The sequence below is a fragment of the Corythoichthys intestinalis genome, chromosome 19 (assembly GCF_030265065.1).
Source record: "Corythoichthys intestinalis isolate RoL2023-P3 chromosome 19, ASM3026506v1, whole genome shotgun sequence".
NCBI lineage: Eukaryota > Metazoa > Chordata > Actinopteri > Syngnathiformes > Syngnathidae > Corythoichthys > Corythoichthys intestinalis.
The window spans coordinates 17,485,535-17,511,425 of record NC_080413.1 but is presented as its reverse complement, the minus strand read 5'-3'; the positions used below and the strand labels follow the sequence as shown (position 1 = coordinate 17,511,425).

The following is a 25,891-nucleotide window of genomic DNA, read 5'->3' as shown; positions in this document are numbered from 1 at the left end:
TAAGTTCAAACGACCATTCTTTAAACTTTGTGTTTACGGGCGTTAATAATGAGGTCACTTATGGGGCTGTATTGCAGCGAGTCTCGTTGACACCTCTCGCGAGAGCAGCCTGCTGGGGGCGCTTTCCGCCATCCTTCACGCAAATGACGTAATTTAATGCGTAAGTGGGTCAGCTGACTACCGGGATCCAATAGGCCGTTGAGGACGGGATGAACCGCCTCAGTGTGCGGCTGGCAGCAGGCAGAGAGTTGCTGTGGTTTCGCCTGTGCAGGATACGAGAGGGGAGCAAGGGCGGCGACGTTTTTAAAATGCCGAATAAAACGAAAAAGGACAAGGTGAGTTGCAGGGAATTCACGCTACTTAAGTTTTTGGATTATTTTTTACTGCTTAAGATCGTGGAACCACCCTGAATGGAAGCGTAAAACCTTACCAGAGGATATTATCAAGCCACCAGTATACCACCCCCAACCACTCCTCATCATTGCATAGCCCACCAGCTATCGGCTATCCGCAATCCTGCAAATGTTACGCTGCCCCGTTAATTGATACGCCCGTATCCACGCGTCAGACAAAACCGTTTCAGTCTACTCGCACACGCCCCTATCCTTGTGAAAATCTGTTTTTCTCGACGTCCAAACGTGAAATGTTCTGTCGTTTTAGTTTTGCCGAAGTATCGTTAGCTAGCTTGTCAAGCAGTCGTGTTGGGTTTTTATGGTGGCTTGATTTTTTTTTTTTTAATTTAATTAAATTTCTTAGCAAGTAAGGGTGTTTTGATTTCTTTCAGGATTTGTCTAAATCTGGCAAAGTGGGCAAGACTGGAGGAGGACAGGAGAATTCACAACATGAGGTAGCTATCCAAGTTGCTATGGGTGTAAAATTTATCATTCTAATTGATTCACATGGGGCCAGCATCATCAAACACATCTTTTAAAGAGGACTCCAATGATTAGTACCACGCCCATTACTAAACTAGAATGCTTTAAAAAAAAAATTCCGTCCAATTCTCCAATGTACCACAGACAAGTTTTCGTTGTGTACAAAGATATACAATACTATAAAATCTTTGAAAACAAGTGAATTGTTTTTGTCATTACCTTGTTCTGACGACTTACGCTGTATTTTCACCCATTTACTTTTCTTTGTTTCGGCTGCTCCTTAGTTGTTAAAGTCAGAGTTGCATAAAGTCCTTAAGTGCCCCAATAAGACATTGCTGTTAAAATAATAATGCAGACAAGATTGAGTGCAATGTATGTACTGTAAAGAGGAAAACGAGATCTGACTTGCTGTCATGTATGGAGGGTAAATAAATCAAATGATAATCCAATAGACTGGAAGAACAGAGGACTTGTTAGGGGTCTAGATATTTTTTCCGTTAACTTTATTTCTTCACAATTACCGACTGCTCCCTGACTTGCTTCTTCTCCATACCTCTGAATTTTTATTTCTGACCCAATGTGCGAGGTCATATTAAAAATGATATTCATTAGCCCTTGTATTCCAGAACATGTGGTCAAGATGACCACTATTCAGCTCAGTGCATTTCGTAAGGTGCAGCACAAAGTTGTTAAAGATAACCAAACAGATTGAGGAATGGCTCTTTATTTAACTGTGATGGCTTCCTTCAGTTCGGCGATGGTTCTGGGTCTCCCTGCATACACTTGGTCCTTCAGGTGGCAGAAGGCAGAAATCAGGGGGCCTAAGGTCTGGACTTTAAGATGGCCACGCAAAATCAGTCTTTAGACTGATCGCACAGTGTCCAAAATTCTCTTTCAGCCAGTCTCAGGGAAGCATGGTGGTGTGAGTGCTTCCTCTGTCTTTCTGGAACCATCACTGGACTGACAGGCACCATCAAGGAGTGCCATTCCTCTGCTGAATGGTGTCCAATTTGAGCACATGTGATAGAATAAAGAAGAGGCAAATAACTGCCATATTTAAAAATACTGTATAAGTAGATAAAAAAAAGTTTAGCTGCAGTCTCTTTTTCTAACAAAAAATAAATCAAGAAATGACTCCTTTTAGGGCAGTGCCCAGTGTAAACAGTATATATAGTATGTTGAACCACCGCTGACTCTGCTTTTGAGCTCAGCTACTCGCAAACCCATCTACTTGCAGATTTTCTCCTCACACACAAACTATTCAATGATTAAAAAAAAACACTTCTTCATGACTATCTTTACTTAATTCTGCACTTGCCCTTCTTCTCAGGCAGTTTGTTTGTGGACAAGTAGCTGGCTTTGGCCATAGGCTAATAGCCAACATGACGCAAACACCGGTGAAACTTAAAAGTAAATTAATTCCTAGAGGCAAAGAGCAGGATGGTTAAATTCTTAAGATGATGCGGGGAATGGTCTGTTATAGATATAGGAAAGCTGAGGCCCAAGGAAGCTTATTCAGCCATGAAGCAGCAGTCTGTGTACCTTTGAGTTCATGGCTAGGATTGACACTTTGTCTCGCATTATTTGTTTTTCCTCAGGCATGGTGGTTTCTTAAAAATCAAATTGGTGCTAAACGCATGGTCGAGTATTGACAATTTCAACTCACGTAAGGTTTGTTTGCAGCTGCAGGCAGGAATACCAAAAATTTTATTGAGCACATGACATGGCAAAAACAACAAAGGAATATACATTTGTTTTTGAGACATGAGAGATACTGTATCACTGAGTCAAAATCAAATAATCTGGTTACTATGGAAATAGTATTTGGTCGTTTAACGAGTTCAAAGCAACAAATTGTCAGCCTCTAAGGTTTAATTGTACTATCAAGATAGGAATTTGTAAATAATAAATAATTTAGGGAGGTCACCCATTATTTGACGATTATCAGTTGGTCCCTAACTCCTATGAAAAGCAAGGGTTTACTGCATTTTTGGTGTTCTTGTATTTTTCCACTTGTCTTCATGTAATGTTTTGCCATTTTTAGCATTGGCCTACTGTTTTGGTCACAACATTTGGTGTTTTTGGAAGACAGATGTTATGAAAAGGTGAAAAATGAAAGTAAAAAGCAAGTGTTGTTTAACGCTAAGAGTTAAATTGATTCATTTTAGCCAATCTGGTGAACTACTGCCATTAGAAATAGAGTCTTAGTTTTGTCACCAAATTACCAGAAAAGCTCACTGCTCTTTTCCTGTACCAGAGTAATGTGTTTTTTTGTCATTTATATTGTGTTTTAAGTTGAGCACTGGCAATCGAAGGCAATGACTGGTTGTACAGTAAAATAAGATAATGTTACAGATTTTCTTTCCTGATTTCCTGTTTCATAATTAAACTGCAAAAATGGTAAAAGTACATTATACAAAATTTGAATTAAGCCTGGGAGATAAGGAAACTTTTAACGTGATAACATTTTTTGCCATATCAGCCAATATCGATAATTAATGAAACGTTAACAAAATGCAGAACATTACACATGAGGTAATCAAAATGCACAACATTGCACAAAATCTGAGGTAGGCATGCACTCCCAACAAATTAAATAACCATAAATAGACTAATTTTAATTTACACTCAGCAACATGTTAAAGTCTTTAGTGCATGAAGTCTTAATGTGTCTGACAATGTCAACAAAATAAATGGACAAAAGAAAATTTTCAATTTAAAAGATGTCACAAATAAACAAACAAGACAGCCATTGCTTTAAAGGCCAGAAAAATACTGTCTATCTGTCCACAGTATCAGCCTTTGATGCTGCTTTGTCACAGGTCACAATGTTCCCTCCTGGACTGAATAACCTTCTTTGGGTGATGTGATTACAGTTTTAATCTATCAATTTTTATCGAAGGTTTTTAATATTTCTGTTGACAAAAATTATATGACGATAATTCTTATTGTTTCATCACCCAGTATTAATTTGAATGTATCATTTTGTCATTTTATAGATATTTTAAGAAATGTTTGGCCTAAGGGCAAACTTTAAACGTTTGACTTGAACACGATTGTACTGCACTGGGTCAAGTCTCATAAGTGTGGTATTCTATTTGAGTTTGCAGAGTAATCAAGCAATATTTTTGTACAATTGATTTCCACCATATTAAAAAAAAATGTAGAACTACAAAGAATGTATTTTTCCTGGAGCTCATGACACAGCAGCTCCGCAGAACATAATGCGCTCGTGGCCTTCCCGTCCTGTGAACGCTGCACTGTGTAGCCAATGATGCGAGCATGATCTTAAGCGAATGCGATGGATCCCCCCGTGACTGTGTGACTGACACACTTTCACAGCCGTGTGTTGCCGATGTCAGCGCTGTCTACCAATAAGTGGGTTTGGGGGTGGGTTTGTTTGAGATGGGGGGTTGCAGCTGTGAGAAATCTGCCACATTTTGGGGGGCGAGTCACATCTGTCTGCAGGAACACACCTGGCTAGACTGATCCAATATGCTACGTCTTGGATAGATCGCCTGGCAAAGATATTTTTAAACCTTATTGTTATGTAAATAGGAGGTCAAACACGTGTCACATATCCACGTTTGTTAAAATGAATATGAAATATGCTGTGGAATTGCTTTAAGAACGCATTTCTACAGGTTCGAAATATTAATATACTGCACCTACCTTGAAGCCAGAGGTGTTTCGAAATTAAAAAAATAAAATGGTGTAATAGGTAATATGTAAAGATGATGGATGCCATAGAAAATGAATGGGTAGGTGTTCAGCCATTTGTTCCAGCTCACTGGGCAAGCAGCGTGAACTTTGGTTGGCAGCCAATCATAGGATAAGAATTTATTACTGTAATTTTTAACAATTTAAAAAAATATATTTATTAAAATTAATGATAAAAAATATGCACCTGCTTTGGTACGATAAAAATAAATACTGTACCTAATGTGTATCACAAAAGTGAGTACACCCCTCGCATTTCTGCAGATATTTAAGTATATCTTATTCTTTTCATGGGACACTGACACACTGACAAAATGACACTTTGACAAAATGAAAAGTAGTCTGCTTATATAATAGTTTATTTATTTTCCCCTCAAAATATAGCCATTAATATCTAAACCCCTGGCAACAAAAGTGAGTACACCCCTTAGTGAAAGTTGTCAATATTAACATACAACATGTCAACTGTCAATATTTTGTGTGACCACCACTTTTATCCAGAACTGCCTTTACTCTCCTGGGCATGGAGTTGACCAGAGCTTCACTTGTTGCCACTGGACTGCTCTTCCACTCCTCCATGACGACGTTGTAGAGCTGCCAGATATTTGAGACTTGCGCAACTTCAGCTTCCGCTTGAGGATCCCCCAAAGATGTTCTATTGGGTTAAAGTCTGGAGACATGCTTGGCCAATCCATCACATTTACCCTCAGCCTCTTCAGTAAAGGAGTGGTAATATTGGAGGTGTGTTGGGGGTTATTGTCATGCTGGAACACTGCCCTGCGACCCAGTATTTGGAGGGAGGGGATCATGCTCTGCCGCAGTATGTCACAGTACATGTTGGAGTTCATGTTTCCCTCAATGGAATGTAACTCTCCAACACCTGCAGCACTCCTGCAGCCACAGACCATGACATTCCACCACCATGTTTGACTGTAGGCATGACACACTTATCTTTGTACTCCTCACCTGGTCGCCGCCACACATGCTTGAGACCATCGGAACCAAACAAATTCATCTTTGTCTCATCAGACCACAGGACATGGTTCCAGTAATCCATGGCATTTGGATGTGATGCTCAACACGTGTGCTTAGTTTCTTTGGACGACCAACCCTATGCCTGTTCTGAGTGGACCCTGCTCTTTTAAAACACTGGATGATCTTGGCCACTGTGCTGCAGCTCAGTTTCAGGGTGTTGTAAATCTTCTTGTAGCCTTGGCCATCTTCGTGTAGCGCAACAATACGTCTTTTAAGATCCTCAGAGAGTTCTTTGCCATGTGGTGCCATGTTGGAACTTTCAGTGACCAGTATGGGAGAGTGTGAGAGTTGCACTACAAATTTGAACACACCTGCTCCCCAAGGTCTACTAACTTGACCTAGTAACAGTCACGAGTCACATGACATTTTGGAGGGAAAATGACAAGTACTCAATTTGGACATTTAGGGATGTAGTTTCTAAGGGGTGTACTCACTTTTGTTGCCAGGGGTTTAGATATTAATGGCTATATTTTGAGTTGTTTTGAGGGGAAAATAAATTAACTCTATTATATAAGCTGCACACAGACTACTTTTCATCATGTCATTTTGTCAGTGTTCTCCCATGAAAAGATCTACTTAAATATCTGCATAAATGTGAGGGGTGTACTCACTTTTGTGATAAACTGTGTATATTTCACCTATTGTCATTTACCTATATATTTATGCAGGTTTATAATTATGATTTTTTTTTTCAACCTTGTGTTTTTTTTCCCATTCAGCTTTTCAAAGTTTTAAATGTGTAATTTTTAAACAAAGCAAGCATTGCTCTGTCATGTGTATGAATTGCGGCACATCAGTGTTACATCTTTGGAATTTCAACTGAAAACATGCTTGACCTCTTGTGCAACGTATACATACATGCCATATATATGGCGGTTTGCTTGTTCCAAACCTAGTCACCACACTCAATTATACATTTGCAAAATGACACCTAAAAGTCTATGCCTTTAACTTTTTTTTCTTTCTTTTTTTTTTTTTTTAATAAGATAGACTAAACTACTGCTCTGGCACATTCTTATTAAAAGCTATTCACTAAATTGATGTGTTCAATGTTTTTTTTGTAGGTGACTTTATGTTGAATAACAGCTTTGCATGCATCTTCTCAGCAGGGCTCCAACAGGAAGACCAGCAACAGCATCCCGCCGACCACCCAGCTGCTCAAGGGCAAGCAGCCGGGATCGCAGACACCCGTTAAAAAGGACAAGCGGCAGAGTTCTTCTCGCTTTAGCTTGAGCAACAACCGGGAGCTGCAAAAGTTGCCTGCCTTCAAAGGTATTTTAATATTGGGACCCAACACCGAAGCCCAAATCTAAAGCTATAAATCACCCGGACGCTTTACATAACCCAGGATTTTCCTTTAATGATGCAGTCAAACAGCCTGCCCTTAAATTCTGACTTAATCTCTGCTACTGTCCGTTTGCTCCCTCCATGTCCATCTGAATCGCGGAGCTGGAAAAAAGATGTTTGAATCTCGTTACACAGATGTGCGGGCTTTCACTCAAACATCCGCGTCATCCTCATTTTCATATTGAGCTGATGACACACGGAAACAAACACCGGGGGTTAGGGGGATGGGGTGGAACGTACAAGGCATTGACTTTGCACTGGATTTATTCCAAGCATCTATATTTAGTGGTAATCCAGATAAAGCTTTAATTCCGCAGGACCTCGTTGCGCAATGTTAGCCGGTGAGCAGATAAGCGACGCTTTCAGACGTGCCACTCTCCCTTCATTCGTCATACTGGTTGAAAAAAATTCAGGCAGGTACCTGTGGACTATGGACCTAAATGTTGCCAAATAGGGACATGTATCTGCATACTGTATGCATTACTAGCCTGACTATTAGCAGAAGTTCTGCAAACTCGGTGCTGTATTGCTATCTCTTAAGTTATACAATGTCTTCCTCGATGAGCTATTAGCACAGAATGTCATAACGTCACAATCAATGCAGCTTTAACCGCTCACTCTTTTCTGGTTTGTTTACTCCCACCTTTGCCATTCATATTCTCGAGTTTCCAGCCGAGTCTGAGGCTTCATAAACACTATTTCTGGTCCCAAAAGCAACACAAACAAAACATGAATAATATATAATGTTCCATTATGCACATCCTCATCCAATTTGGGAAATGCTAAAACAGCACAGCTTTCTCTTCAATCTCCACCAGGAACCTGTCTGCCTAGGTGTTCCCCCATCACTTTCATATAGATCACATTTTCTCATACCTGTATATTGTGCATAAAAAATCCCTGCAAAAGACATTCATTCAGGTTGAGGCTTTTATTTGTACAAAAACATTTTTATATTTCTTAAAGCCATTACAATCTAAGTAGAGCAGGTTTTGTAGTTAAGAAGTTTTTTGCGACACATGGTGGGCAGCCATAGTAATGTTACTTAAAAAAAAAAAAAAAAAAAATTAAAAGGTATCTCTTTGGGCGGCACGATGGTAAAGTGGTTAGCATGTCCACCTCACAGTTCTGAGATCAAGGGTTAAATCCCGGGCTCCGGCCTTTCTGTGTGGAGTTTGCATGTTCTCCCTATGCTTGCGTGGGTTTTCTCCGGGTACTCCTGTTTCCCCCCCACAAAAATATGTATGGTAGGCTGATCGAACACTCTTAAAAATTGGCACTGTGAGTGTGTGCGCGAATGGTTGTTCGTCTCCTTGTGCCCTGTGATTGGCTGGCAAACGATTCAGGGTGTACACCGCATCCTAGGGATGCAATGATACAGTTAAGTCAGGTTCGGTACGATTTCGATATGAGGGACACGATATTCGATTCGATTCAATACATTTAATGTTCTGAAACAAAAAATACAGGTGTTATTTATTTACTTATTTATCTTAAGGCTGTCAAACGATTAAAATTTTTAATCGAGTTAATCACAGCTTAAAAATTAATCGTAATTGATCGGAATTCAAACCATCTGTAAAATATGCCATATTTTTCTGTAAATTATTGTTGGAATGGAAAGATAAGACTGATATATACATTCAACATACTGTACATAAGTACTGTATTTGTTTATTATAACAATAAATCAACAAGATGGCATTAACATTATTAACATTCTGTTAAAGCGATCCATGGATAGAAAGACTTGTAGTTCTTAAAATATAAATGTTACTACAAGTTATAGAAATTTATATTAAAACCCCTCCTAATGTTTTTGTTTTAATAAAGTTTGTAAAATTTTCAATCAAAAATAAACTAGTAGCTCGCCATTGTTGATGTCAATAATAACTATGGTGCTGAAACCCATAAAATCAGTCACACTCAAGCGCCAGCAGAGGACGGCAAAACACCAAAAAACACAAGTAACAAGTGGAAATGAGACTTTGCTGTACATTTAATCTGTTTGAGCGGGGCATGTGCGTTAAATGTGTCAAATATTTTAACTTGATTAATTAAAAAAAATAATTAACGTCCGGAACGTGATAATTTTGACAGCCCTAATTTATTCATTTTATTTTGCTAACAAGCAAAAATAACAATGCCATCATATAAACATGCATTTTAGTGCATGATATTTATGTGCTTGCTTCTTACTGATCTGAAGAAATTTTGTATAAAAGTGCTGTTTGTAAAGTGAAGAAGAGCACACTGTTGATTGCTACAGCTCTCTTAGCAGCTAGGTTTACCACATGACCAAAATATCCTATTTGTGGTATGAGTCCATCTGTGTCACGTACTGAATTAGCATTATCTATAGTCACTGACATGGATTGATTTGGCCTTCTTAACTTCCATTCATTCACGGCGGTTTTTAATCCATCAATGTAGTGAGGAGACTACGTGCCCAATGATCACTCTGGGCTCACGCAGCAAATGGCACGGGATCTAACGTAGCACATCTAGGTTGCTATTTGATGATATCTAGTGCGTGCGCGAGTGTTGTCGGAACATTAAAAAAAGTTAACAAACACCACATTATGCACAACACGAGCATATGACAATTGACTTTCATAAACAGGACGAGTTTGAAGTACAGCACTCTTAATTTGCCACTCATTGTACAGCGGATCTGTACGACATTGAAGCCACCGCCTTAAGCTTTTGTCTTTCCTCCCTAGCAATGATCCTCGTGCGCCATTAAAAAAAAAAGCAGCTCCCGCCCAGTTTTGGGGTGGAGGGGAGGGGGGTTCTTTCTTTCTTTTTTTTTTTTTTCAGGGTAAAGTGGACAGCTTGGCCTGCGCGCTTTTCAGCAGGAGCAAAAAAAAAACAGTTCGGAAAATACATTTTGGGAGCTTTTTATGGATCGAATGTTTTTGCGTATTGAATCGAAGAGGGTGTAATGAACGGTTCAATATATAACCCATAATTAGCTGGGATTGGCTCCAGCACCCCCGTGACCCTAGTGAGGATAAGTAGCTCGAAAAATGAATGAATGAATGAATGAAAAAAAGGTATCTCTTTGAAGTGTGGTGTTCATTCAATTTGATGATGCACCAGTGGTTAATTGGGGCATGCCTCCCCAACCATGTAAAACCATCAAAAGTATTAGGTTTCTATATACAGTACTTTGATAAGAAGACTTCCATGCATATTTACTAAACACCACATCCCACATGAAAATAAAGTCAAACTCCTCCAATAGCATCATTTATTTCTTGATATACTACTAAAACATAAGCTTTACAGGTGCATTGCCTGGTCTTTGGCTAGTATTTGTATTTAAATACTTTACTGTGTAAAAGCTTCTGCTTTGACGCATTCTAGCATCAGTCATGTTAAGGGGATGGACGGTGTCTCTTTAGAGTGCAGTTTGTTTTATCCAGTTGGGCAATGCACATTGTGTTCAACTGGGACATGATGTCTAGTAGAGGGGAGGAAATTGACAACACTGAAGGCAATTCAGATAAGCAGCATATAAACCTGCTGATAGTGGATACAGTACTGCATTGGAGTCAACAGCTTTATGAAATATACTGCAATAAATAACTGTTATAGAGGGAGGGAGGGAGAGACTTTGTCACTCCTTTTAATCTGACATAATGCACAATTTGAGATGTAAAAAGTACTCGGAGGCAGTTTTTTTCTCTCTGACCTTCCTCCTCGGGACAATACATTCTAATAAAACTTGTAACCGCAGCTGTTGCCTGGCAACGTGTCAAGAACCTACAATTTTAATGTTACTGTTGGGTTTTGTGATGTTTGGGACCTGACCTGGGCGCATATTTTACGTTGGGAAAGAGCTCAAGGCACAATATCAAACAAATATAACAAAAAGTACTGTAAACTGAAATAATGATGCTCCTTTCTGAGTTTCCTCAGTAGTCGTGTTTTCATGAAGCCTTGCATTTTGCCTGGAATCAAACAGAATTAATCACGTCTCGACATTTTGGAATCCAATCAAGAATTACGGGAAAATTGCCACAAAGTCAACCCTGACAATTGAGTTCACACTGTTTAAGGGATACTGATTAAACCAACATTATGAACCTTTTAAGCAAGTTTTACTTAGATCATTAAGTAGGCTTGCATTATATGATCTTTTTTTTTTTCTTCCCCTGGAGCACTACTTGGCAATACAACAAAGTACTTCAACCAACAGCAGACTTCTCGCTGACATTGATACACACAAATCACTAGCATACACAGCATATATAAATATGATGAGATAATACCGGTTAGCTATTGCCAAGCTGCTATAGTGAGTTGTCTTCATATAGGCCCCACACTTCCCACACCCTGCTGAGCGTTCCGTGCAACATTATCCCATGGCGGAGCACTAGATGTTATTGCACCGTCCTGCTCAAACAAGCTCCTTGCTTGACCTGTTTTCATTCGGTGCGTGTTCGCCGCCTCCAGATGGAAACACGTCTGACTGTCTCTCCATCCGTAGTTTGCTTGGAGATCTTTGATGGCCAATTGTTTCTTCCAAATACTATAGAAACTATGTTTTAATATTTGTTATGGTACACCAGCATCAATAGAGAAAAAATAATGCGAAATGAATGGTATCAACAATTAAACAAAGTTTTTGTCTCTTAACGGATTTTTAAAATGTAAGAGGCCATTTGCATCATGAGGAAATAAATAGCCACGAGCTGCTTTTATCATGTGTTGTGTGCGAGAACTTAAAATAGGACAAACTGTATAAAGACATCGCTAGTGTCAATCGTGAATCTTCTTGCTGATTACATTTGTCACCCAACTGTTTTCCTAGCAGATCGTGGAGAAAGAATCTCTCAACACACGACTGGGTAATTCCTCAAAATAATCTATAACACATCCAACAATGATCCCTTTGCTACTTTGCAAGTGGTGGACTATACTCAGATTAAGGCTGAAAGACCATATCCTTTTGTGGCACATAATTTTTGCTGAAAACTGCAAATTGTAAAACATTTTGGGTCTTCGATCACTGGAACTAATTTTTAATTTCTAACACTAATAAACTAAATTCATTTTAGGATGAAATTGTTGTCTGATTTGGATTCATGGAGTAAAAAGGACTCGCCGCAGATATGCATGTCAAGTTCTTTTTCCTGGAAAGACATTGAAGGGGGGCAAAATAACACTGGGCTTCTGTTTTAAGAGCTCTTGCTCTCAGCGTGTCAGTGGGTGTCTTTCTGAAAATAGACTTGTCGCTGTGAGCGCTTGTAACAAAGGGCCATGACACTGATGTAGTGGGTGGCGGGTAAGATCAGCAGACCCTTGGAAAAAAAAAAAAGAACCTCTCAGCTGAGTTACTCTGCCCACAGTAAATCTAGAGAAGCTCGGCTGTGCCCTCACGTTGTCTGGGTCCAAAGTGGTCCCATGACGGCGTAACACAAGAAAGAGCCCTTTATATGATTCGGCATTGACGTTCCAGAGTAAAGAACCAACTTGCTGTGGGGTTATGTTTTAGTAGCATAGGTTTTGTTGCTTATTGTTTTAAGGAGGCATATTTATGAAAATATCAGAACAGTGATTCTTGTTGGGCTAATATTAGGGTTATATCTAAAAGTCAATAGGGTTAATCAGTGATTTTATATTGGGACCATATTAACTAGCCCTGCACTAATTGGCTAATGTGTGAAAAGTTGCGGGTTTTGGGGCAATCGTACAAATTTACAGGCCTTACATAACTCTTCTTACAGCATTCTCTTCAATACAGAGAAAAACAATCATAATAATGAGTAATTTTGGGGGGAAACTAATGACAGAATAAAAAAATCCTCTCCTGAGACGAGTGGCTACAAATGATCAGTGATTAATACAGTGATGATTGCAAAAAACAAGAACTGTGAAAATTAAGAAAGTTAAAAAGAAATCCTTTAACATGATACCAATCAGCTGAAAACAATAGGATCTACCATGATTTTTGTTTATCATAGGATCAACACCATTCAGAAATTTGGGAGTTCCAACTGTTCTTTTCTCCAGCTGTTTTGACATAAGCTGTTTATACGCTACATTCACTCACTTGCATTAACAAGTCAGGACAAGAAATATGGTGTGTAAAGTATAGCAGAATTTTTTGGGGGGGAGGGGGGGATTTTGATGAATGATGTCACCACAAAAAAAAAACACCTATAGTTCTCTTTTGAAATTTTTGCCAAGCCCATTACAGTACTATTCTGCTTTTTCTATCAGGTTCAATCTTTTGGGTTAGGTCGACATCTCTGCTGCCTGGTTTGCATGTGTTCGCATCCTGTGTGGCTGGCGTAGATGTTTCCTGTCTTCCTGTTTCTGTCACATCCACCTGGGCTCCTGCTGGGTCTAGACAGCCATCTGTCACATGCATGCATTGAAAAATACCTGAAATAGCTTTTGTATGACAAGCATTGTCACCCAAAAAACAGACAGTTATCGCTCTTTTACGGTGGTGTATTGTTCGAATGGCAATAATGTAACTCCAATTTGTATCATCATCATGTACCCCCATTATGTATCGTCATTCTATTATCATCGTATGACCACATTTTTAACTCAATTCCTGTCACTGTGGGATTATATAACTTGACTACTCACTACTTGCCTTGCCTATACTGTACATTCACCTGTACATTCCAGCCACTGATGGCAACCGTCTATTTTGCATTAAAAAAAAAAAAAAAAAGATTTAGTCACTCGTCCTCCAATCAGTGCATTAGCTCCACCGCTTCCCGCTCCGCTCTCTCAGCCGAGCCCTCCCTTCATGTTTATGTATCCCTACAGCCGGCCCACATAAGTGCTGCTGTCTAATCGGGGCATCCGCATGCAGGGGTGGAGGGTGTTGATGACATCACGGGGCTAGCCACTACCCTCCAGCAGCGGGGATCTTCATTTTTTGCTCTGAGCGTCTGTGCTAAAATGGAGACCAGCTCCTAGCATTGGTAGCACTGGACTGCCTTCCTTCTGCTCTCCTGCTGCACCTCACTCATGTCGGCATGCGCTAAAGCAGCCGGCGGGATGTTTCTGGATGTGCCTGGCTCCAATGGGCCTCACCAGCCTGTGGCCCTCTTGCATTTTAGAGGTGAGAGCAGGAAACACACTAAAGTTGCATTTGTGTGTGTGTGTGCCCATGTTGCAACTTGTGTAGTTGTCAAGTGACTTTATTGTGAGTTGCTGCAAGTTGTTTTCTGCTTCTAATGGCATAGTTTGAATAAGGCTGAGTGTTCGAACTGGGTGTTTCTCTCCCATCCCCCATTAGGACTGGGATGTCAAAGGAAGTGAGGTCAAAGCTTGTCATATATGGCTTTCGCTGTTGTTTTTACCTCCTGGTGTCAACTTATCTTGCTGAATTCTATAATTTCTATCATCAAATCGTTATCCTTTACTTGTGACCTAATTACAAGTTTCATTTGTACGCTCAGTTAAGGAGAATTTGCTTGTTCCTTACGTCCAAAGCCTGCAGGTACACCATGCCCTTCATCTTAAATTTCAAGTTTGCAGAAACCCTAGTGCTGCTATGCAACAGGAGCTGACCGACCTCTTCACACCTGCCTCAATGAAATGTGACGTTCTCTAAAAAGACAGAATTTTAATCAGTTTTGGGGAGTTTTGACTGCTGATAATTACAAACTCGAATGGGCTCCAAGAAGCCTGAATTAAATTTATATCATACACTTAGAAGTGCAAACAATCCTGCCCCAGACAATATTTAAAATAATGGCTGGTAAGCAGTTACATTAAATGTACCCCTGCACCCTCCTTTTTGATTGGTGTTTATGGAGACAATTGTCAAGTTTTTACGCCATGTAGGAGGGGGGGAACTCTATAATTTAACCTGATTCATCAGTCACTTATACCTACTTTAATTCAGATCAGGGCTCATTTGAACAATATCCATTCATGAGGAGTATAAGCCCTGCAATTTGCACAAAAAAATGCTTCTTCAAATATTAAATTGCTGCCTGACTGTTCAATTTAAGACATTGTTGTCATGTCACTACTTGCATTTCCAATTAATTTTGCATCAATCTATAAAACCAGTGTAATGGCCTAGTTTGTGTAACTTTCCTGGAGTGGTACTAATTGAGCTACATTATGACAATGCAGTGCTTACAAAAACTCAGAACTCCGTCATTGGACCCACTGTATTCTAGAATTTTTGCACTTTGTTTTAAAGGGTCTGAATAAAAAAGAAACTACATGGCACAGAAAAACCAACAGAGCAACAACCCACAAAGCTACACACGGGAAGGACAACTTGAAGCACATTTAACATCTGCTTCACTGCTCGTTTTGGTGAATTATGATATCCTGAAAACTTACATGACAGGATGTGCCTTGTGTGCTCTGCTTTATTACTAATGTTGCAGTAGAGCAGACTAGCTAGCTAGATGCCTTTTTGCAGTCAGTGTTTTACCAGGTCGGTCGATCTCTGGGAGTCACCAGTATTTTGCTATTCAGATTGAGAAGCGGCTGCACGCATCTCTGATTAGCTGAGTTGAACCCCCTTTGGTCCAAAGTCCTGCCTCTCAACCCTTGGTTACCGCAGTGATGTCTGCATGCTACTTGTAAATGTGGCAGGCGGACTTGACTCCCAGACTTGGTGCTGACCCATTGAGAGGACATTGTGGGACGTAAGAGGTCAATATGTTTGTACCTACTGTGCCCTTTTGGTAGTCTAGCCACAACATCACGTGCACACAAGCAACTGGAGCGCGTTACCATTTTTAAATGGCAAGGCCTAGCGGCGCCACGCAGAGGTGTGGCTCAGCCACTGCATGATTGATGAACGCTTAAATTATTGATCAGTTAAGTCTTGATGAGCGCGCCGTGCCTTTCAGCGGTAGAGAGGTTACTGATTAATGAAATGTTTGGTCTGGTGACACATATTTTGAAGGGTGATCAAATCAATGACTGCCTTTATAAAAACAAATATTTTAATTTCCATCTCAAAACTGCCTCATTTCATGATGCTTGTTGATTAGCGGTTTTATGGTATGGCAAAAATCATAGTGTGAAGAGTTGGTCATTGTCTTACATTGGGAACAATCAATGTCGAAAACAAGATTTTGAAAAATGTTTTTGTCCTGTATTATCAAAAGTGGAATGAGTTTGAGCAAGTATTCCCCAACAGACGAAGAGACCTGTAAATACTTGCAAGCATCACAAATTCCCACGTTTCTGTGGTGTGCCCAGAATGGGGAAAGGTTTTCTGGTTTTACAAAGTTGTGCAGGTGCAAATATTAGCTTGCTGTCCCAGTCGGAAGCATATGAGAGGGTTTTTTTTCCCTCTGTCTGGAAATACTGTCCCATGACAATGAGCGAGCCTTCGAAAATGTCTGTTCTAATGTAAATTGTGTCTTGTCCAATGTTTAGGAATAAACAGAGATATTTGCAAAGTGTTGCCTCTATTCATTTTTCAAAAATATACTATCCCAAAACATCTCAATAATGTCATCAACAATCATTCCACTCAACTTGAAAAATTCAGGGGGGGAAAAAAGATATATAACACTTATCAAGACCAGTTCCACACTGTTACTCTCAGTCCCTAGCAATGATATATGGCAATATGGTGTATATACTACGTACACTTCTATTTACGATTGACTTCCTTCTCTACTACTGTGCAGATGTGCCCCCCACTGAGCAAGAAAAGCTCTTCATCCAGAAGCTTCGGCAGTGCTGCGTCCTTTTTGACTTTGTGTCGGACCCGTTGAGCGACCTGAAATGGAAAGAGGTGAAGCGGGCAGCACTGAGCGAGATGGTGGAGTACATAACTCATAACAGGAACGTGATCACTGAGCCCATCTACCCCGAAGTGGTCCACGTGGTCAGTAATCTTTGTCCTTTTGCACTTATACTGATGTAAATAGAACACATGCTCCCTTCCTCATTAGAATTTGGCCCGATGTGCTTGTGTTTAGCGTCACCCGGATAAACACCTTTGAAATAAATCAAAGCACTGCCTCGATGCAGCTGCAACCCGGGTGCAGATTTGCCCTCTTGGCTCCTCCTTGTTGTGTGGCTTTGTTTGATCAATATGGCAAAGTGAGCCATCACCATGAAAATGTGGCCCAACCCAACCGGACAAGCTTTGAAATTGACCGTCAGCTTTCAACATCAAAGTGCTGACAGATGCATAGGCGGTGAATGCACTTGTTACGTCTGTGTGGCCACGTGACACGCACCTGAGTTTTGAGGTTTAGGAGCAATATTGCCATTTTGTCTTTATGTAATGTGAAAAGTTGCAGATCCTTAAAGGTTTCCTCTTCCTGTGCCCTCAGTTTTCCGTGAATATGTTCAGGACATTGCCGCCATCATCTAATCCAACTGGCGCAGAGTTTGACCCCGAGGAAGACGAGCCCACACTTGAGGCTGCTTGGCCACATCTTCAGGTGCATTTTAGCACTGATACATACTGACAGGAATCACTCATACTTGGCCACCGTGTTTGACTCCATTATTTTACCCCTTAAAATAGCTTGTCTATGAATTCTTTCTGCGCTTCTTGGAGTCGACTGACTTTCAACCAAACATAGCCAAAAAGTACATTGACCAGAAGTTTGTAATGCAGGTAAAATATACTTTTCTTGTCTTTTAAGCCTTTGTTTCTGTCATGTTTTGTTGAAAAGTGTCACTCCTTCCTTAGCTCCTAGAACTGTTTGACAGTGAAGACCCCAGGGAAAGAGACTTTTTAAAGACTACACTGCATCGCATCTATGGCAAGTTCCTGGGGCTGCGAGCGTACATTAGGAAACAAATAAATAACATATTTTATAGGTGAGTGAGAACTTGTTTGATGCTTAATGTTTAATGCCTGTCATTTAAAATAAAAACTGCTATTTTTGTTCTTTGAATTTACAGATTCATATATGAAACTGAACACCATAATGGAATTGCTGAACTATTGGAAATATTAGGCAGGTAAGAATATAATCTGTTTATGGTTCAAAATACAGTCCTGCTAGGGGATTTGTTTTTGTGAGAAAAAGATTAATCCTGCCTCACAACATCCTGTGTGTGTCCTTCCAGTATAATCAATGGATTTGCGTTACCGTTGAAAGAAGAACACAAAATATTCTTGTTGAAAGTTCTCTTGCCGTTACACAAAGTTAAATCATTGAGCGTTTACCACCCGCAGGTACCGTAAGTGTTAATTTCAGGAAACATCTGTCAGAATCAAGAGTTTGTGTACTAAAGTTATGTTCCCTGCATATCTTTTTTTTTTTAGCTGGCCTACTGTGTGGTACAGTTTTTAGAAAAGGACAGCACACTTACAGAACCGGTGAGTTATGATTTATTGTTTCAATGTTTAACAGATTCCCCCCACTGTATTATCCTTGCATTTTCTGTTACTAAACATTAACGTGTGTCCAAGGTAAACTCAATTATCTGAACCAAAACACATTAAATGCCTCAAATTACATTGTTTAACATGATCTTTTACACAACTTTTTAAACCTTATGTTCGCTGTTCTAGAAAGTAGCATTATTTTCATAATTATTTGTAGTTATTTAACAATGTTGCTTTTGTATGATTTAGGGGTGCAGCTATCGATTATTTTAGTATTCGATTAATCTATCAACCAGTTAGTTTGAATGAACGAGAAATCGGATTAAGAACATTTAATGCGTCGAAAAGAATACATTTCTGGAGCTATAAAACAAAGGCTTGCGTAGAGTGCACTTTCAAAAGAGCATTAAATGCGAATAGCAAAAAAAAAATTCCCAAGTGTTTCTTCAAACTATGCAGAATTGCACTTTCATTTAAAAATAAATTGAAATACATGAGATTTGCTTCAAACGGCATAAAAAAAATGAGGAGCTCAGTACAACAAAAGAACATTTTGCTTACTTGCATACCAAAAATCTGCTAGCTAAAATGCTGAAGTTTTTTGACAATGCTCTTAACAAATCATTCAAACACATATTCCCGTGAAAACGGCTAAAAATATCTACCAACCAAATTACGAATGCATCAAAAACATTTAAGCAAAAAAAAAAAAAAAACTACCTTTTTTTTGGTTTTAACAGGGAGCTGCTGGATTCAGCCATGTTAAATGAGTAATGTCATATTCACTGTTGCCACTGGAGGGCAGTGAATCCATCCAAATCAATAAACAATGCAAACTCTTTCAAAACAAAACATTACAACGCCACTCTAATTAAACGAATACTCGAAGCAGCATTATACTTTAAACTTTTTTCTAATCAAATTACTCAAGTTAATTGTTTAATCGTTGCAGCACTAGTATGATTGGATTTTGTCAGACTCAAACAGATTACTCACAAAACTTTACTCAAACGGTTTGAGTATATCGAGTTACAAGCTCAATTAAAGGAATTCAACGTGTAAGTCAATGTAACCCTGTACCTGGTTGTCTTATTCCATACATATGGTACAGGCACTCAAGGCATAGACCTAAAAAATTGTTGCAAATCGCTGGAATAACGTTTTAAATCCCTTTAAAGGCACACTCCCAGGTTATCCCTTATTAACCGGCCAATTGTTGTCTACTGATTACGTAGACTGTAATGGCTCTGTTGAAATACTGGCCGAAGACACACAGCCCTAAAGAGGTGATGTTCCTCAATGAGCTGGAGGAGATCCTGGATGTCATTGAACCCTCAGAGTTCGTCAAAGTTATGGAGCCACTCTTCAGGCAACTTGCCAAATGCGTCTCAAGTCCACATTTTCAGGTCAGGCGGTGTATTGCACACACATCTGTTAAGCATCATGCATTTTGACCATGAGTTAACGTTCTCGTATTAGGTAGCTGAGCGAGCACTGTACTACTGGAACAACGAGTACATCATGAGCCTGATCAGCGACAATGCTGCCAAGATTCTGCCCATTATGTTCCCTGCACTCTACCGGAACTCCAAGACCCACTGGAACAAGTTGGTTTCCCCGCGCTTACCATGTTTACAAAGAAATAGTCTTTTTTTTAATGTTGTGATATATTTTTATGTGGGCTGTGCTTGCAGAACCATCCATGGTTTGATTTACAATGCATTGAAGCTTTTCATGGAGATGAACCAAAAGCTGTTTGATGACTGTACGCAGCAGTTCAGGGCGGAGAAAAGCAAGTAAGATGCCAGTGTTTCTACCTTAACAAAAATAGGAAGCCAACCATCAGTAGGAACCTAGTTTTTCCTGTACAACTGAATTCAAACACAAAGATGGTAATGTCTCAATACAGTTGCATCTGTCATTATTATAGTAATTTGATATGTGTTTTTTGTTGATCCACAGAGAGAAAGCTAAATGGAAGGAGCGAGAAGAAGCCTGGATCAAGATTGAGAATCTAGCCAAGTCTAACCCCCAGGTAGACGACAATGTCATGTTTGTCCAGTGATTGCAGTGTATAAACTTACTTTTAAAAACACTAAAAGTATGGCCCATTCAAAAAAAAAAAACACCTCAGGCATGAAAATCTCTCACCTTTCGGCGAAATTCGCCGTTAAGGAAGTCAAAAATGGTGACCTACGTGAATTGTAGATCAGAGGAGAACATTTTTAAGGGGATGGGGGGTCGGAAGATTTTTTTTAAATGTCTGACGCTTGGTATGCAAAGCGGGGAAAGCGGCACAAAGCCAAAAAAGCACACCAGAGTGGCCAAAACATTGACTTATTTCAACGAAACAAAGGAGGGTACACTGTTGTGTCCCGTCTCTTCGATGCTAAGCTTGGGTGCACGTCGGCAGTGAATGAACACCTAAAGCACCATCACCGTTGTAATTTTGGAAGACGACAGGAGACAATTACAAGATGGCAGGTTGTAAGTCCATCTAATTAACTAACGACATGTTTTATTGAAGTTGCTAAGCCTGTCGCGATATGCAATGAGTCCATTTATCGCACGGTAAATAAAAATGAGGGCGGTAATTTTCACGGCTGCGTTTTATCGTGGTATGCTTGTGTGTGTGCATACATTTGTGCGTATAAACATGCATGTTGATGGCATATGAGACTCCAGTTCTTTTCACAGACGTTTATTTGTCATCAGTTCAAAAGTTCAGACATACAAAATAAGGAAACATTTATATTAAACACTAAACGTTAGCATTGCTACATTGAAGCTAATGGGGAAAAAGACAACCTACTTTAGCCTGCTATAAAACATTGGCAGTCTTCTCCAAAACGGAAACTTGTGGTTAAAAGGTGACACTTCATACATGAAAAATCGCCGCTTAACGCCATTTGCAAACGAAAAAAATGAAAAAAAAAAATTGATTACCGACACCACATCCTTTGACAAAAGAGCTTTTTTTTGCAGAGTGTAAAGCTTCCTGTTCGCAATTTATTGAACCTACTTCTGGTAAACATATCAAAATAAAAGCACGTCATGTTCATCGTGTAAATAACGATTTTTGGAGTTAATCCCACATAATTCAGAATTTAGATTCTACACTAAGAGTAGCTTTAAAATGACACCCTTTATGAAAAATATGATTGGCAATGAATAATTATTATACTACAACTATATATAGTAGTATACTATAATATTAATGCCAGATATTTTTTTAATAATTGTTTTGAATCATGTTGGAAAGGCGACGTCAGTATTCTGAATCTGTTTATATTCCATTCTTTTGCACTCGTTAATGCTATGAACATTTGACCTCATTGTTTATTCGCGATTTATTGTTATTTACGTGTTTATTTGTACTTTAATAAAGAATTTAAGTGTTCTAAAATGTTTTTGTCAATTAATAAGCATCATATAAAATTTCATTGCTAAATTAGTTTAAAAAAAAAAGGGGGGGGGTGAATTATTAGATTAGTCGACTAAACGTAAAAATAAGAAAATTAGTCGTTTGGGACAGCCCTAGTTGTACAGTGTACCGGACCATATTTCCTCTACTCCATTCTCACCCTTTTTTACCCCTGACCCATTTTCATGCCTGCTCCTGTATGCCCCCCAGTTTCTGACATACACTGAACCCATTGGTCCTCTTGGGCCGACGGACATGGAGACCGATGGGCCGTTACTAGATGATGTTCGCCTGCTGAAGAAAACGGTGACTGAGGAGGCCACACAGGTGAGGCTACATGCATGATAGAAACACATACCTCTGCATCCAAGCATGCCATGCGTGCCATTTAATATTATCTAGTTTAAGTGTGATAAGGGCAAAAAAATGGCCATTTCAGGTGCAGCGAATATTTATTCAACTGGAGAATAAACTAAAGGGGATAATAACTCGACACACCCCGATTACTCACTCACTCAAGATGATCCTACAGTCATCTGACAATCAGGCCTTGCCTATTGAAACCTGTGTGTATCTGTATGTGTAACCTGCTTAAGTGCTTTGAATAATGATTAAAAAGTCCAACTACAAACATCTTCATTATCCATACATCTCCATATTGTTCAGCTACAGAAAGACCACCGACGAGAGCGGCCGCTGATGCGGAGGAAATCAGAACTCCCCAAAGACATCTCCACCGTCACAGCCCTGGAACTGCACCGGAGAGCCGAGGAGATGTTAACCACGCACGATGGCCACTAACGGGGCAAAAATCCTGCCGTCTCTCGGCCCGGCCCAGCACAATGCATCCGTTCAATCCCGCACTTCCCCACTCCTTGCACGGACCCAGCACGCTTCCGTGCTGGGTCATCATCACCCATCACTACCTCCCTTACTCATGTTCTCTCTTCTTGTCGACGTTTTTTTTCCTGGGGTTCTGTGCTACCCCCTTGTGGTCATATCTCGCCAGCGTTCTGTTCCATACGTCTCTTTCTAGATATCAGGTGCTTTTACAAAAATCCCTAAAAACAATAAAAACAGGTGTTGTCCAGTATGACGTAAGAAACGCATCAAACGGAGGCAAGTCTTCAACATAGTTTTTGAAGTATTTAGGGGGACGGTTATGCCTCCTTCTTTCCTGAGTTATGTTCTGAAAAACAATCTTTATTTTTTAGGAGAAGCAAGTTGTTAAGCTCAAAATTCCTTACAGACTTTGCTCCGTGACGTCGCAATCCACTTCATTGTCTGTGCTTCTTCCCGCTCATGACCCCTCATGCCCGTCTTTTGCTCAGACCCCGCAGGTAGGGACGACACTGCTTCACACAGGAGGTATGTTTGTTTACGTTATTTCTAGAAGAGCTCAAATGCGCCTTTTTTGTTTTCTTTATCGCAGTGCCTTTTGAAAAAGGGGGACATTTGATCAAGTAGAAAATTAAATTGAAAGTCCTCAAAGCACACGCCTTGCTTAAAAGCTCCCCTGCCCGACCCCTTCCCCCAAAAGCCAGGGGTCTCGTTAGAGGTGGGGGAGCCACTTGAATGAACGAAGCACTTCCTGATTACACTTGAACGTTTAAAACAAACTCTTTTAAGAGAAATGTCATGTCTCGCCCATCGTCCATTTTTACAAGAAACCTCTTTTTTTTTTTTTTTTTTTTGATAACCCCAACCATCCTGCCCCTGACCCACCCACCCACACCTAAGCACCCGCCGCCCTACCAGCACCCCTAACCATTAAACTGAATGTGCAAACTGTAAATATGAGCGACCATCATCAGTATTGTCTGGATGCTGGATGCTTTCCCTCTGGAAAAAGGCTTTAATAACGACTCCTTTTTGGAGGCTCTCCTGGTTCCATATAAGCTTTGTTGTCTTTACAGAATGACTTTTCAAATTTCAAGTGTCTTTTAAGTATACGTCTCATACTAAACTTGTTGTATATAATGATATACTATTATTTTATGTTACAAATAAATGTTTAGAATTCATATTTTGTACAAAATGTCCTCTTCACTCACCGACGTGTACAGAAAACAAAGGAAATAGTCAGTTCATGGTGAAACGTTTAGAAGCCCTATAGATTTTTTTTTTTTAATTGTTTATTTTTGTCTCCAACATGTGTTGAGATCCCAAGTACATAAGCTTTTTCTTTGTGTGCGTGTGCTTTTATCCAAACCTTCAGTGATGTAAATCTATTTACAGGGAATAAAGAGAACATGTGAGTTTTATATTTTCATCCAAGAAAAAAAATGTGTTAGTCTATTTTTTTATTTTTTGCATTTGTTTTTCACAGATCTTTCCCTCCACAGAAATACTGGATACAGGGGGGGAAATAAGATACTTTGCTGCCCCCTGCTGCTTAGTGCATTGTCCAGTTATTTCCGTTTTATGGCCCTCGGAATCGGGGTCGTCACTCAGCATTGAAAGATTACTCGCCTTCGCCTTGTACTCTTTCTTAATGTTATCAATCATTATATTAATCATGCTTTTATTATATCACATTGATTTTTAGCATGATGTGTTATCATTTTCATCAAAATTCATAATTTAATGATACATGATCAAACATAACAATGAAAAGTCATAAAGCACAGGCTTTGTTGCAAGCAACGCTATGACTCACATTTCACATACAGGTGGAACAACACATAAAAATACAAATCCCAACAGTCAAACCAGGAAGTAAAGTGCCAGTCCAGAACTGCTATGACATTTTGGCAGAACACAGGTTTTAAAACTTAACTTTAGCCGTAAGTAATGCAAAATCACCATTCCTATTTTCTCATGCAGCCAGACAAACACATCATGTCAACAGCCCAACCAAACAGATTTCAGCATGTACAGTGGTCTGAAAAAGTATCTGAACCTTTTGAAATTTTTTACATTTCTGCACAAGATCCCCATCAAATGTGATCCGATCTTTGTCAAAATCACACTGATGTAAAAACAGTGTCTGCTTTAACTAAAACCACCCCAAAATGTATAGGTTTTCATATTAAATGAGGATAACATGCAAACAATGACAGAAGGAGGAAAAATAAGTAAGTGAACCCTCTGCCTAAAGAGACTTAAAGAGCAATTGAAATCAATTTTTACCAAACAATCTAAGTCAGGTGTGTGCCCAAACACATGAGTGGTTTATAGCTGCCCTGACCACTATAAAACACACACCTGGTTAGAATTGTCTTGATGGGAAGCATTGTCTGATGGGCATCATGGCTCGGTCAAAAGAGCTGTCTGATGATCTGCGATCAAGGATTGTTGATTTGTATGAAGCTGGGAAAGGATTAAAAAAAAAAAAAAAAACATCTCTAAAAGTCTGGATGTACATCACTCGACAGCCAGAGAAGTTGTCTCCAAATGGCGAGAGTTTGGCACTGTTGCTTCTCTTCCAAGTAGTGGTCGTCCACTAAAGATGACGATCACTGGCACAGTCCAAGATCTCTGTGCACACATCAACTATATGTAAAACTATGTAAAAGAATGGGGTTCATGGGAGGACTTCATGGAGGAAGCCACTGCTGTCAAAAAAAAAAAAAAAAAAAAAAAAACATTGTTGCTCGTTTAATGTTTGTAAAAAGGCATTTGGACGCCCCACAGACGTTTTGGCAAAATATTATGTAGACTGCTGAAACCAAAGTTGAATTGTTTGGGAGTAACACACAACGTCATGTGTGGAGGAAAAATGGAACAGCTCACCAACATCAACCCCACCGTGAAGCGTGGTGGAGGGAGCATCATGATTTGGGGCTGTTCTGCTGGCTCGGGGCCTAGACAACTTGCAATCATTAATGGAAGAATGAATTCAAACGTTTATCAGATTGTTTGGCAGGAAATCCTGAGGCCGTCTGTCAGACAGTTGAAGGTTAAGAGGATGGCTGCAACAACAAGACAATGATCCAAAACACAGAAGTAAATCAACTTCAGAATGGTTTCAGAAGAACAGAACACACGTTCTGGAGTAGCCAAGTCAAAGTCCCGACTTGAACCCCATTGAGATGCTGTGGCATGGCCTAATCAATTCATGCCAGACATCCAAGGAATATGACTGAAGTAAAGCAGTTTTGTAGAGAAGAATGGGTCCACATTAGTCCTGATAGATGTTCCAGACTGATCTGCAGCTACAGAAAGCACCTGGTTGAAGTT

General features: G+C 39.7%; 1 protein-coding gene across 3 annotated transcripts; it reads left to right on the top strand.

Annotated features, from left to right (window-relative positions):
- The first annotated feature begins 170 nt into the window (after positions 1-170).
- Positions 171-24,635, top strand: ppp2r5cb (protein phosphatase 2, regulatory subunit B', gamma b). 3 transcript variants are annotated; one of them, XM_057822136.1, is made up of 16 exons: positions 171-335; positions 785-847; positions 6,740-6,902; positions 16,622-16,821; positions 17,276-17,386; positions 17,473-17,565; positions 17,641-17,771; positions 17,856-17,915; positions 18,024-18,132; positions 18,223-18,276; positions 19,521-19,691; positions 19,765-19,892; positions 19,980-20,081; positions 20,248-20,320; positions 21,920-22,036; positions 22,376-24,634. In XM_057822136.1, the coding sequence occupies exons 1-16, from the start codon at positions 210-212 to the stop codon at positions 22,508-22,510; spliced, it is 1,836 nt and encodes a 611-aa protein (XP_057678119.1). In that variant the 5' UTR covers positions 171-209; the 3' UTR covers positions 22,511-24,634. The 3 variants fall into 3 exon arrangements, with proteins under 3 accessions (XP_057678119.1, XP_057678118.1, XP_057678120.1); XM_057822135.1 differs by having other exon boundaries at positions 6,737-6,902; positions 22,376-24,117; XM_057822137.1 differs by lacking the exons at positions 171-335; positions 785-847; positions 6,740-6,902 and adding an exon at positions 6,919-14,070 and having other exon boundaries at positions 22,376-24,635.
- The last annotated feature ends 1,256 nt before the right edge of the window (positions 24,636-25,891 follow it).